Source organism: Bufo bufo, chromosome 9 (genome assembly GCF_905171765.1).
Source record: "Bufo bufo chromosome 9, aBufBuf1.1, whole genome shotgun sequence".
Lineage (NCBI taxonomy): Eukaryota > Metazoa > Chordata > Amphibia > Anura > Bufonidae > Bufo > Bufo bufo.
In genome coordinates, this window is record NC_053397.1 from 193,576,465 (window position 1) to 193,591,803 (window position 15,339).

The 15,339-nt window shown below is 43.9% G+C and overlaps 1 protein-coding gene across 1 annotated transcript in view; it reads left to right on the forward strand.

Annotated features, from left to right (window-relative positions):
- The window catches only part of ASTN1 (astrotactin 1), a 519,295-nt gene that overhangs the window by 257,244 nt on the left and 246,712 nt on the right, over window positions 1–15,339 (forward strand). Inside the window, exon 2 of the mRNA XM_040408285.1 lies at window positions 2,152–2,339. Within this exon, the coding sequence (XP_040264219.1) occupies window positions 2,152–2,339 (188 nt within the window). The remainder of the gene's footprint in view (window positions 1–2,151; window positions 2,340–15,339) is intronic.

Sequence of the window (15,339 nt, forward strand, 5' to 3'; positions counted from 1 at the left end):
CGGAACCATTCATTTCAATGGGTCCGCAAAAAAAAACGGAATGTACTCCGTATGCATTCCGTTTCCGTATTTCCGTTTTTCCGTTCCGTTTTAACATAGAACATGTCCTATTATTGCCCGCAAATCACAGTCCGTGGCTCCATTCAAGTCAATGGGTCCGCAAAAAAACGGAACACATACGGAAATGCATCCGTATGTCTTCCGTTTCCGTTCCGTTTTTTGCTGAACCATCTATTGAAAATGTTATGCCCAGCCCAATTTTATCTATGTAATTACTGTATACTGTATATGCCATACGGAAAAACGGAACGGAAAAACGGAACAGAAACGGAAACACAACGGAAACAAAAAACGGAACAACGGATCCGTGAAAAACGGATCGCAAAACACTGAAAAAGCCATACGGTCGTGTGCAATAAGCCTAAGACTGGAGTCTAAAACACCAGTCTTAATAAATGTGCCCCAATAATTCTCTGTGGGGAAGAGTGATCACAGTAGCGATCGCTGGTTCTCACACAGAGGAGGTGATTGCTGCATGCAAAATAACAATTGAGAAGTTCAGAAATCTCTGTCCATCTTACAGATGTAAATAATAAATAAATCAACAAATAAATACCGTAAATACTGAGAGACAAAGAAAAAAAAAAATAAATAAAAAAGGGAAGAAAAAAGTTGAGACCTAGGAGACCTCAGTGAGACACACATTTTTAGGATAATCTGAGCTCTTTTTATTCATGTAGAATCTATTTGGACCCAAGTCAAATCAGTTGACCAAACTGGCCCAAAATTGAACCTGAATCACATTTAAAGCGATTCGCTCATCTATATGAAAGATCTGTCAGCTCTCCTGTCTTCCTTAGGGCTCATGCACACAAACGTAATTTTTTTCTGTGTCCGTTCCCGGGTTTTTTTGCGGACCGTGTGCGGAACCATTAAAAAAAACGGAAGTTATTCTGTGTGCATTCCGTTTCCGTATGTCCGCATTTACCTTCCGCAAAAAAATAGAACATGTCCTATTATTGTCCGTATTACGGACAAGGATAGTACTGTTTTATTTGGGGCCAGCTGTTCCCTTCTGCAAAATACAGAATGCACATGGACAGCATCCGTATTTTTTGAGGACTGCAAAATACATATGGTCGTATGCATGAGCCCTTAGTAAACACTTGTATTCCCCGTAGTATGACAATTCTGGATTGTATTTTCATACAACTCTAGGTTGTGCTATTTCTTGAGCATTCCTCTTAGCAATTTATGACTAAGTTGACATCTAGGTGTTACCATTTGGGGGTGGGGGTTATCTCTACAAATGATGACATTGCCCAATCAGCAATGGCTGCTAGTAACAGACTAGTAACTAGTAAGGACACGCCATTTTGACAAAGAAATTGGTAACACTCAGTTGACAATTTGTTCCTATATTTCTAGGAAGCATATCAGAAGAACAGGAATATGCAAACAGACATGCAATTTAATTAAAATATATATATTTTGGTGTAAATGGAATAGAGAGGGGGAGGCTGGGAATGGCTCATGTTGCATGTTATGCTGCTTAGGTCTCCTGCAGAGAGCACATTACCAAAGTGTGCAGTTTCTGAAGATCAAACACTTCCAAGAAGCAAAGTAGAATTATAAGGACAATTTCACGCAAGCCTGATATAAGCTCATCTCTGCACAACAGCAGCACAGTGGAAAAAAGTACTGGTAGTTAGGGTGCAAAATCCTCTGGAAAGGTGGACAACCTTTCCTGTAGTATAGTATATCCAAAGAATAGGCAGCACTCCAATTGTGAAAAAGGTGATGACCCGTTTATTCCCAGGCAACGTTTCAGCCATAACACTGGGGCTTTTGTCAAGCTTGAGAAAGGCCCCAGTGTGTGGGCTGAAACGTTGCCTGGGAATAAACGGGCCATCACCTTTTTCACAATTGGAGTACTTTTAGAAAAAGAAATGCCCATAAACACTATGACTAATTTGTTTGATACCTTATTCTCTTCCATTTTTGACTAGATAATGTCTGTAAAACATGGAATATGACAGCATTATAAAATAGCTCAACAAATGTAAAAATAATAGTACAAAGTAATAAAATAATAGATAATAAATACAAAAATAATAAAATAGTTACAAATTATAATTTATTTTATTCCAGAAATTGCGGGAAACACAGATGATATCCCACTTGTTCGCTGGAGACAGCAGTGGCTTGAAAATGGGACTCTTCTTTTCCATATTCATCACCAGGATGGCTCATCAAACTTGCCAGGTCAGGAAGCCACCGAAGAACCTCAAGGTGAGGGAGCTGAAGAGGAATTACGGATACTGCACATTTCAGTCATGGTAAGTCAGTGTCACTTATCAATATTGCAACATCCTTAAGGCGAAGTCACCTCTCCTGACATGTCTGTTTTAGTAACTAATTGCATTTCCTATGTAATAACAATTCTGGAGCATCTATTCTTATGACTCTATGTTGTGCCTTTCCGTTATTATTTCTGCTAGAATTTATGAATAGATTGTTAGCAGTTTCCAGTGAAGGTCCAGATGGTTGTCACCAGTCTGGGATGTGTCCCTGCACAGTCTGACTGGCACGGTAGGTAAGATAAAGGAAGGAAACAGAACACGACAAGGCAAATAAAACAACTGACTAGGCCCCAAATGCTAGGGAACAAAGGGGTCACCTCCTAGCAATCCCTAAAACACTTTCCCTAAGCTGCTATGCCCATGTGCATGTCTCGATGGTAGATATGCACATGCCCACAAACCTAAGTCTATAACACACTGAACCAAACCCTCAGCTGTAGGGAAGAGGGAACCGTAAAAACTAGTAAAACAGACACAGAAGAAAAAAAGGGAAAAGGACTTATCTAGAGATGTGTTGGAGCAGACGATCCACCAAACTTCCAGAGCTCACACAAGGCAGAACTATAACCCGCAAAGGCTATAGGGAGGAATAAATAGCCTCACCAATTACCTAAAGAACAACACCTGGGAGGAGGTGGGATTCAGTTCAAATCCACAACAAATCAAACTGTCAGATCAAGTCACGTGCAGCAACTCTGACAGATCTCCTCAGAACACCCACCGGTCAGGGCGTGACACTGACACTGGCAGTACTCATTGGATAATATCAGACTGTGCAAGGACACCCCCCAACGGGTAACACCCAGCTGGACCTTCATTGCAAACTGATGGTAATTTATTCATAATTTCTAGCAGGAATAATTAAGGAATGACACGTCATAGAGTAATAAGAATAGATGCTCCAAAATAGTTTTTACATGGGAAATGCAAGTAGTTAATAAATATGACTGTAAGGCCTCATGCACACGGCCGTTGTTTTGGTCCGCATCCGAGCCGCGGTTTTGGCGGCTCGGATGCGGACCCATTCACTCTGTGTGCTGTCCGCATCCGTTTCTCCGTTCTGTTCCGTGTTTTGCGGATCCGCGATTTGCAGACCGCAAAACACACCACGGTCGTGTGCATAAGGCCTAATACAGATGTGTTTTAGTGTCTGGGTGCATTACATCCTTTACATCCCAAACCCCTTTTTGTGACTCTATGTTCGGTTCAGAAGGGTGCCCTCCTGTCGATTGTTATGTACAGACAATAAAATGCAGCTATATTATGACCATATCAAACCAGCCTTACAGATATGAAGCATAATATCTAAGCTGCCTTCACTTTTAGGCCATTTATAACTTTATGACAGTTCAAAATCGATCTTGCATCACAGTGTTGGCTTTATAAAGCATTTGTGTGTATTATTTACAGTTTTTTTTTTTTCACTTTATCTTCAGTATTCTGCTTCTGGCTTTGACTCTTAGGAAGAATGTAAAGTGCTCCTTGTATGTTCCACTTATACATTATTTATTATATGGCTTCCTCTGATGTCCAGAGTGTTCTGGAAAATGCATGGAGGCCCCAGGACTTATTCTTTTCACCTGAGAGGCTTTTTATCCAAAACAATTCCTTTTTTTTTTTTTTTTTACTGAATTATCATTTTAATTCAACAAAGGGGCATATGGGAAATATGGATGCACTGAAAACATAAGATATTCTTTTTGTTTGTTTGTTTGTTTTTTAATGACTATAATAGCTTACGTGTGAAGAGAAGAAGGCCTGTCATTTTTAAAGGCTATGGGCACCTTTTAGGAAACTTTCTTGAAATGATTCAACTTTTTTCTATTTTGGGTTTAAAATAAGATTTGCAGTTAGTTAAAATTCTGAGCCCACTTTGCCCTACAGTCTGTGTGTATTTCAATGCAAAGCAGGCTGCAGAATACTATTCAGTGTGAAATCTATCGTTCGGACCGTTCAGTGGCTCCTGTGATCTCCTGATGCTGATTTAAGCTCAATTGCAATCAGATCAAAGTTGATCAAAAAATACATGCAATAACATAGAAAAATACCCAAAAGGTGTCCACAGCCTTTACTGTGGGTCATGCACACAAGACAGATATTGTTGGAACAGCCAACTCTTATCCCCCGTATGGCAGTGAGTTAACTCCTGAAAGAACCAAGGAATCAGGCATGCTGAAATCCAACATGTCCTATTCTAGACAAAATCATTAGAGTGGATTTGCTGACATTAAAAGGACATTCACTGATAAACCAGGCAGAAAGCTGTGTTAGAGCTAACTAAGCTGAAAGTAATGACACCTTTCACTTAGTGACCTGTTCTTTCATTCTGCAGGAAAAGTACTTTTAATCCATATGCACATGAGTAGCTAAGTGCACCAAGGGTGGGTCCTAACCACCCTGTGCAACCTTACGTCCCCTGCTTGCTCTACCAGCCCCTCCCTCGCCAAGCAAGATGACTACGCAGGAGCCTGACCCTGTAAATCAAGAACGAGAGGCAGGAGCTGGTAGAGGAGCAAGGGTGCACAGAATGGCCTGGGTCAGCCCTCAGTGCACTTAACTGCTCATCTGCATACGGATTTAGGGTCCATTCACACGTCCGCAAATGGGTCCGCATCCGTTACGCAATATCGGGAATGGGTGCGGACCCATTCATTCTCAATGGGGCAGGAATGGATGCGGAGAGCACACTATGTGCTCTTCGCATCCACATTTCCGGAGCGCGGCCCCGAACTTCCAGGCCGCGGCTCCGCAAAAAAATAGAGCATGTCCTATTCTTGTCCGCAGCTTGCGGACAAGAATAGGCATTACTGTAGGGGTGCCGGGCGGGTGTGTTGTGGATCCGCAATTTTCGGGTCCGCAACACACCACGGACTTGTGAATGGAGCCTAATTCAGTGGGTATATGAAGAGTTACTACAAGAAAATTTAGACTTGGGCCCAACACACGTTTGATCAAAAATGTGCGCAAAGAGCTTCTATTTTTTCATTTATATTAGGTATAATACCACTTTTAATTCAAGTATATGAAGAGGATAGAACAATGAGCTGAATCCCTGCCTCTGTACATGAATGGTATGGTCCATTGCTGTGTAGTGCCTCCAGAGTTTAAGTATGGAGCCAGACACTTGACCTACACTTGTCATGTGACCCTGGACACATTCTATGTTATAAATGTTGAGAGAGTTGGTGCAAGAACCAAGGGGGTCATTTGCTAATCTGAAACACGCCTAAATTAGGAGTATTTCAGGCGCAGATAGCCGCTATCTGCGAATTCGCCCTGCTCACGCCAGGTCTAAATCTGTGGGCGTGGTGTGGGAAGGGGATGGGCCAGCAGGCCCGTCTCATTCGTCATTTTCTACGCCTGCTTTAGGTGTAGAAAATGGTCTAAATGTTAGACAGCGCGGAAGCTGCCTGACATTTAGAACTGGCACTGGATGCGCCGAAGTTATGGAGAGGCCGGCGCCTCTTGGTAACTTCAGCGGATCCACCGCCAGCTATGGGGCTTTATTGAGACCAGCGTCTAAAATGCATTTCTTAATAAATTTGCCCCCAAGTGTCTAATGCCAACTTTGTGACGGAGTGCTGGGTCTTTAGGGTCAGTGGAACTTGGTGCAATACTTATAGACTCAGAATGCAGCTGCATGATGTAAGAATACTGCAATAGGTCAACTGCGATAAAAGTCTGGATAGCCATGAAATGTTGATCAGGTCTCTGATCTTGAGATGTCAGTTCAATGCTAAGTAACTTTGCTAAGTGACATCCCCCATGTATCATGCATAATAAATTGAGGGGCTGGGTGTGACCAGTAATTTCCAGTCGCAACACATATTTATTCATTTCTAAAGACAGAATTTTATGGAGAGAAGTGAAGCACATGTAAAATCAGTCAGACCTACGGAAGACATTGTACCCGTTTCATGTTAATGAGTGTTTTTATATACAAACCCCGAATTTAGAAAAAAAATCTGATATCAGATATTTAGTTTGGAGCACCATCAGGACAACCCTTGCCCTGTCCATATGCATTACTTGGGTAGATGGACGCCATAGAGGTGCTGCTGTAGAGAAACCGTGCATCCTGTGATAACATCCGATTGCTGGCTTCTTTTTGAAAAGGGGTTGTCCTCATGGGAAAACATCTTTACTTTAATATGTCTTTATTAATTTTAATGAGTAGTTAACCATCTTTTTCCAATTTTTCCAGTTTTCCTTTTTCATTAACAATATAAATAATTAACAGCAATATGAATTCGTAAAACCCTTGTACCTTCCCTGTTGCTTTGTCTTATTCTGGAGGGGTTGGTGAAAAGAAAGAAAAAAAATAAAAAATAAAAAATGTTGTTGTATAAACGTTCCCGCCTCCCTCGCCGCCCCCCTCTCCCGAACCCCGTCCCCCGGGCCCAGCACCAACCAGGCCCGCTATTTCAGCCATTTCTGCCATTTTTTAGCAAATGTATATTTTTCTTAATTGATACCAAGTGAAATTCCTCTCTAGCGAGCGAGAGTCTAGTCAAATTCTCCAATCCGTTGACTGTTGGTATTGTCCTTGCTCCCCAGTGAGCTACAATTGTTTTCCTTGCATAAGGGCTCTTTCACACCTGCGTTCTTTTCTTCCGGCATAGAGTTCCGTCGTCGGGGCTCTATGCCGGAAGAATCCTGATCAGGATTATCCTAATGCATTCTGAATGGAGTGAAATCCGTTCAGGATGCATCAGGATGTCTTCAGTTCCGGAACGGAACGTTTTTTGGCCGGAGAAAATACCGCAGCATGCTGCGCTTTTTGCTCCGGCCAAAAATCCTGAAGACTTGCCGCAAGGCCGGATCCGGAATTAATGCCCATTGAAAGGCATTGATCCGGATCCGGCCTTAAGCTAAACGTCGTTTCGGCGCATTGCCGGATCCGACGTTTAGCTTTTTCTGAATGGTTACCATGGCTGCCGGGACGCTAAAGTCCTGTTTGCCATGGTAAAGTGTAGTGGGGAGCGGGGGAGCAGTATACTTACCGTCCGTGCGGCTCCCGGGGTGCTCCAGAGTGACGTCAGGGCGCCCCAAGTGCATGGATCACGTGATCGCATGGCACGTCATCCATGCGCATGGGGCGCTCTGACGTCACTCTGGAGCGCCCCGGGAGCCGCACGGACTGTAAGTATACCGCTCCCCCGCTCTCCGCTCCTACTATGGCAACCAGGACTTTAATAGCGTCCTGGCTGCCATAGTAACACTGAAAGCATTTTGAAGACGGATCCGTCTTCAAATGCTTTCAGTACACTCGCATTTTTCCGGATCCGGCGTGTAATTCCGGCAAGTGGAGTACACGCCGGATCCGGACAACGCAAGTGTGAAAGAGGCCTAAAATAAGAGTTTAACTGCTACTTCTCGATCTTGAGCGGCATCTACTTTATCCATCACTCCCAGAACACAGACCTCAATGCAGGTAGGGACTTTAAACGCATGATAGCGCTCTATTTTTTCAATCACCTTCCTCCAAAATTGCTGAGTTTTTATACATGTTCAAAGTATATGGACATCATCTACTCCAACTTCTCCACATTTTTTACAGTTAAATTGTTTCGTTTTATAACATTTCATTAATATCTTGGGAGAGTAGTATAAACGATATAATATATAAAATTGCGTAATTCTATCAAAATGGGACAACATCTTTAAGTTTAACTCAATTCGGAATATACTGTAGATAAAATCCAGTATAGGTGTAATTAACACCAATATTTTTTTTTTTATTCCTGTTGCATTTAGATGATTATGGAGAGCTTGGGTATGGTACCCAAATTGGAGACCTATTTTAGCTGTCTTCCTGCCTATCGGTTGCCAACAATTCTGACTAACATCATGTAATGGTGCTGCAGGTCAAAATATGTTCTTGTAGAACATTAAGAGCCACTTTATTGTGACGTACTGTAGATAGAGGGAGACAACCAAAGAAGGAAAGGAACCATGCGATTATAATATCATGGGAAGAGGATTTTTGGACTTTGCCTAGTTTAGAAAACCCATTTTCTTATACCCGTCTGGGGAATCCCTAGTTGATGGGGGCAGAAGAGGGTGGCAATTTCCTGATTAGGATCCTCAGCATGTAGCATGTTCTATATTCTGCGTTTTTCACGGAACCCTGGCCCCATAAAAGTGAATGGGGCTTCAGTGAAAAACGCATTGCATCCACAGTTGCTAAGAGATGTTTGTAAACCTTCAGTTTTTTATCACGTGCGTGAAAAACGCATCAAAACGCATTGTAATCGCGTGAAAAAAACTGAACAACTTAACGCGATCGCAGAGAAAACTGACTGAACTTGCTTGCAAAATGGTGCGAGTTTCATTGAACGCACTCTGAAAGCATCTGGAACCAAGCCGTCACGCTCGTGTGAAAGAGGCCTTACTGTCCCCAAACAGTAGTTATTCCCTTTTAGTGCACTACTTACTGTAGTGCTGCCCCTTTAGTGCCCCCTACAGTCGTGAAGCCCTTAAGCCCCTTTCACACGGGCGAGTATTCGGCGCGGATGCGATGCGTGATGTGAACGCATAGCATCCGCACTGAATCATGACCCATTCATCTCTATGGGCTGTGCACACGAGCGGTGATTTTCACGCATCACTTGTGCGTTGCGTGAAAATCGCAGCATGTTCTATATTCTGCGTTTTTCACGCAACGAAAGGCCCCATAGAAGTGAATGGGGTTGCGTGAAAATCGCAAGCATCCGCAAGCAAGTGCGGATGCTCTGCGTTTTTCATGCACGGTTGCTAGGAGACGATCGGGATGGAGACCCGATCATTATTATTTCCCCTTATAACATGGTTATAAGAGAAAATAATAGCATTCTGAATACAGAATGCATAGTAAAATAGAGCTGGAGGGGTTAAAAAAATAAAATAAAAAAATTAACTCACCTTAATCCACTTGTTCGCGCAGCCGGCATCTCTTCTGTCTTCATCTGTGAGCAATAGGACCTTTGATGATGGACTACGCTCATCACATGATCCATCACCATGGTAAAGGATCATGTGATGGACCATGTGATGAACGCAGTGACATCATCAAAGGTCCTATTGCTCACAGTTAAAGACAGAAGGAGAGTTAAAAAAAAATTTAACCCCTCCAGCGCTATTTTACTATGCATTCTGTATTTATAACCATGTTATAAGGGAAAATAATACAATCTACAGAACACCGATCCCAAGCCCGAACTTCTGTGAAAAAGTTCGGGTTTGGGTACCAAACATGCGCGATTTTTCTCACGCGAGTGCAAAACGCATTACAATGTTTTGCACTCGCGCGGAAAAATTGCGCATTTTCCCGCAACGCACCTGCACCTTTTCCCGCAACGCCCGTGTGAAACCAGCCTTATAGTATTATAAAAATAAAAAAGTAATACTCTCCTATATCTGTTAGGCCTCTTTCACACAACCATTTTTTTTGCCGTTTACGGGCCGTTTTTTTGCGTTCCGTATACGGAACCAGTCATTTCAATGGCTCCTCAAAAAAAACGAAATGTACTCCGTTTCCGTATTTCTGTTCCGTTGAAAGATAGAACATGTCCTATTATTGCCCACAAATCACGTTCCATGGCTCCATTCAAGTCAATGGGTCCGCAAAACAAACGGAACACATACGGGAACGCATCCGTATGTCTTCCGTATCCGTTCCGTTTTTGCGGAACCATCTATTGAAAATGTTATGCCCAGCCCAATTTTTTCTATGTAATTACTGTATACTGTATATGCCATATGGAAAAACGGAACGGAAAGACAACGGAAACAAAAAAACGGAACAACGGATCCGTGAAAAACAGACCGCAAAACATGAAAAAGCCATACGGTCGTGTGAAAGAGGCCTTAGGCCTCCTGCACACGACCGTTTTGTTTCCCCGTTTACTGGACGTTTTTTGCGTTCCGTATACGGTCCGTATACGGAACCATTAATTTCAATGGTTCCGCAAAAAAAACGGAATGTACTCCGTATGCATTCCATTTCCGTATTTCCGTTTTTCCGTTCCGTTTAAAGATAGAACATGTCCTATTATTGCCCGCAAATCAAGTTCCGTGGCTCCATTCAAGTCAATGGGTCCTCAAAAAAATGGAACACATACGGAAATGCATCCGTATGGCTCCATTCACACGTCCGTGGTGTGTTGCGGACCTGCAAATTGCGGATCCTCAACACACCCGCCCGGCACCCCTATAGAAATGCCTATTCTTGTCTGCAGTTGCGGACAAGAATAGGACATGTTCTATCTTTTGCGGAACTGCGGACCCGAAGATCGCATCCATTCCCTCCCCATCCATTCCGTCCCCATAGAAAACGAATGGGTCCGCACCCATTCCGCAAAATTGCGGAACGAATGCGGACCCATTTGCGGACGTTTGAATGGAGCCTATGTCTTCCGTTTTCGTTCTGTTTTTTGCGGAACCATCTATTGAAAATGTTATGCCCAGCCCAATTTTATCTATGTAATTACTGTATACTGTATATGCCATACGGAAAAACGGAACAGAAATGGAAACACAACGGAAACAAAAAACGGAACAACGGACCGCAAAACACTGAGAAAGCCATACGGTCGTGTGCCCAAGGCCTTTTACTCTGATGAGTAGAGCACTTCATGTTCTCACCAGCAGCAGGTGTGATGCAGTGACGTTATCGCACTTGCTGAGCCGATCAAGGCTGAGGCCAATCTCAGTCCCCGGCCTGTGTGCTCCAGTAATCAGTCTATAAGGCACAACAACATCACTGCATCACGGCCCCTTAGTTGCTGCTACAGCTGCTATGGTAGTAGTTCCTTCCCTGTACAGACATCCCATAGGACTGTCCATGCATGTGCTGTTCATATGATTAATCTATGGATGGGATGCATACTGTACATTACTCCCTAAATCTAGAATAGGGGCTACAATGGAGATAGCAAGGCTTTTGTGCGGTCAACACAACTCTTCCTCTGTAAAGTGCTGACTGAGAGAGAATGGTACCCCCATTGTCTCAAAAAGTTTAAGTTCTAGGAGTTGAACCCCCACCTGTCATTTGTGACATACACAGCCTATGGGCCAGATTTATCATTAGCTCAAGTCAAAATAATGGAGTGAAAAAGTCGCAAATTTTTGCGCAATCGCTAGAACTGCGCAAAATGTTGCAACTTTTAATAGCTCTGCACTATGCTCGCCAGTTTTCTGAAAACTGGCGTGTTTTCCTATGTAAATGAATCTCTAGACAGATTTACTATTGCGACAATTTTAAAAAGTCGCAAAAAATTGTGCAATTTCACTCCAGTGAGGACCATGCTTATCTTATGCGACTTTTTAATAGAACATGCGACTTTTTCGTAAATACGTGCAACTTTTGTAAAGCCGCTTACTGAAGGATAAACTGCTACCGTCAAACCACATTTATCACAGTATATTAAAGGACCATTAATAAATCTGACTCATCCAAAAGTGACTTTGGACATACGTAAAAGTGGAGTAAGATGTAAGTCTAATGATAAATCTGGCCCCATATATCCGTTTCAGATTTTAATAACCCTTGAAGTTCAATCGTACTTTACAATGTGGCCCTTGGATCAAAAAGGTTGTGCACCCCTGATTTTGACCATGCACTTCAGCTGTAGATTTTGAGCAAAGTGTGTCTTCCTCATAAATTACCGTTGGACAACCATTATTCATTTTGGACGGGGTTACATTTTGTAGGACACAAACACGTAAACTAAACCAAAAAAGACCAAAAAAGTGGAAAACAAAAGTCATACAATCAGAATTTTTTTCTATGCAAGATTGTTAAGGAATCTTTAGACAATGCAACAAACAAGCAGGAGAAGATCTCCTCACCAGTCAGTCATTACCGGCTTCTCTTTGAACCTCTCCTGCCAGCCTCTCTCTGTGCTTTTTAGTATCTATAGATAGCTAACATTTCAGCTGACTTGAGATGAAAGATAGAGCCGCTTCCCACTCTTCTCCATAAGCCGTCCCAGATCAAGCTATGCCAGTCATATTTCATGCGCACAACGTCCTTTTAGGTGTTCCTGTTAGATTTTGCCTAATGAGACGCGGAGTTAGCCCCAGTTAACAGTCGGAACTGTGAGAAGAAGACAATTATAATCTGCTTCTCTTTTATCCCACCTGAAATGTACATTCCGCTGAATGCAATGTTGAGGCCCCGTCTTTATCTTCCAAGAGGACATATTCAAACAATAGCAATTATCCAGATTTGCCACTTTAATTGGGTGCCTGGCAGTCTGTATCCTGACACACGTCTGCAGCAGGATACAACTAATGAATTAAAAAGCACTCATTTTATGAGGGCAGTCATCCTCTGAGGGGGGGGGGGGGATTCCCATAGATTCCCATAGACTTCTATTATGACGGACACTTAACTTATCTGCGCCACATCTCCTGTTTCAAGTGTGCGCATCCCTAAAATATCAGTGCCATCCAGTGCACTTTTTCTGTAGACAGTGTCCCCCGCGGACAGTAAAATTATCCACGCCACATCTCCTCTTTAAAGTGTGCGCATTATCCAGTACACTTTTTCCGTAGACACTGCGAACTGTGACATTACCTGTGGTACCTGTCCTGTATAACTTTTCCTCATCACAAATACCTTTGTAAATTTTTTTGCACATACACTTCCAAATCCTATGCTACTGTACGTGTGACATACTTTCAAGCATATATCACATTTAAAATGAAGAAGGCGAGCAGTAAGGGACGGGGAAGTGGCCATGATGCTGATGGTGCACGCAGAGGCCCTGGGCGCGGAGAAACAGTGCATGGTGCCAGAGCACAAGAAATCAATAATCCAAGATACCTAGCTTCATGTCCCAGTTTGCATGGTGGCGCAGGGCACCACTCTTGAAGTCAGACCAGTGGTCGGTTGGATTACAGCAGATAATGCTTCCAGTCGGTTAAGAACCACCCTGTCTTCCACTAAGTCCAGTCTCAGTAGCCAGGAGTCTGGTCAACACAATCCTCACCCTGATCCTCCTTCCTCCCACCAGTTAGTCTGGCCAAACAAGTGATCCCACTCTTGGATATTCCGAGGACCTCTTTTCATCGCCATTACTTGATTTGGCCCTCTCGCCAAGCACGCTTGAAGAGGGACATGAGATCTTGTGCCCTGATTCTTAACCTCTTGAACATCCACAGTCACAAGAACATGACGGTGTGGAACGGCAATTAGTGTGTAATGAGGTGGATGATGATGAGACACAGTTGCCAATGAGTCAACCGCAATTACTGTCTCAAGAGGTTGATGAAGAAGATGACACACAGTTGTCAATCACTGAGGTTGTGGTTAGGTCAGCAAATCAGGAGGATGATCAGAGTGAGGAAGAGGAAATGGTGGACGATGAGGTCACTGACCCAACCTGGGAAGGTAGAAAGCCGAGCGAGGACAACAGTACAGAGGGGGAGGGATCTTCCTCACCAGCAGGCCCGCACCTCAAATCTTCAGCACCGCAACAGGCTGGAAGAGGCAGTGGGGTGGCAAAAGGGAGAAGGCGGGCCACACCACACAGGCCTGCAACTGTTCCACGAAGCAACGCCTTGCGGAAATTTCCCTTGCCAGGGGGTAGATGTTCCGCAGTCTGGCACTTTTTTGAGGAAAGTGCGGACGACAAAAGAATAGTAGTTTGCAACCTGTGCCATATGAAAATGAGCCGCGGTGTGAACACTTGCAACCTCACCACCACCAGCATGATCCGCCACATGGCATCCAAGCACCGTAATAAGTGGGAAGAATGCCTGGGTCCACAATCTGTGTCTGCGGGTCACACCACTGCCTCCTCTTCCCCTGTGTTACGTGCTGGCCAATCCCCTGTCGAAGGCGCCTGCCCGGATGCATCCCACTCTGCACCTGGACCTTCGCAAGCACCATTAGCCACCACATCCACTTCTGTGTCCCAGCGCAGTGTACAAATGTCCTTACCCCAGCCATTTGAACGCAAGCGTAAATATGCGACATGAGCACGCGCTGGAACTCAACGTTCCACAGGGTGATAGCCAGACCACCCTCAGTTTGTCTTCTCAGCGCGAATTGAACAATGAAGAGGAGGAGGAGCAGGAGACGGTTGCCTCCGCTACAGAGGGTGGTACCCATGGAAGTTTAATTCCATCATGTTCTGCGTGGGTGAGCAGAAGAGGAGTAAGAGGATGAGGAGATTGAGAGTGATCCTCATGATGACGACAGCAAAGTCTTGCCTGTTGGTTCTCTGGCACACATGGCTGACTTTATGTTAGGCTGCCTTTCCCGCGACCCGCGCATTATACGCATTTTCAAAAACACGGATTACTGGTTGTTCGACTTCTCGACCCCCGCTGCAAAGAGAACTTCTCATCTCTCATTCTTCTGTTGGAGAGGACGAGAAAAATGGTGCAATACCAGAAGATCCTTAAAAAATTGCTCAAAACATTTCCATCTGACAACTCTGGCGGCAGAGTCCGTAGTTACTTGGCCAACCGAGAAGGGGAGACAAGGGGAACACACAGCAGTTCCAACAGAGGCAGGGCAACACTCTCCAAAGCCTGGGACAGTTTCATGACACCCCGCCAGTACCCTCACCCTGATGCGCGGCCTAGTGTCACAAGGAGTGAAAAATTTTGGAAGATGGTGAAGGAGTACATAGCAGACCATGGTAGCGTCCTCAATGATCCCTCAGAGCCTTACAACTACTGGGTGTTCAAGCTGGACACGTGGCATGAACTGGCGCTCTACACCTTGGAGGTGCTGGCCTGCCAGCATTTTGTCGTATCCGTCTGTCAACTGAAAATGCTGACAGGTTGAAAATGAACAAGGCCTGGATTGACCATGACTTCTCGACTCCACCAGAGGAAAGTGGGTAAACATAAAGGCACTTTAAATGTATTGTTTATAATGTACTGAATACACTGTATTCCAATTCACCCCTTTCACCACAAACAAGGGTATATAGTTGAATCTTCCTTTTCTCCTCCTCCTCCTCTTCCATCATACAGA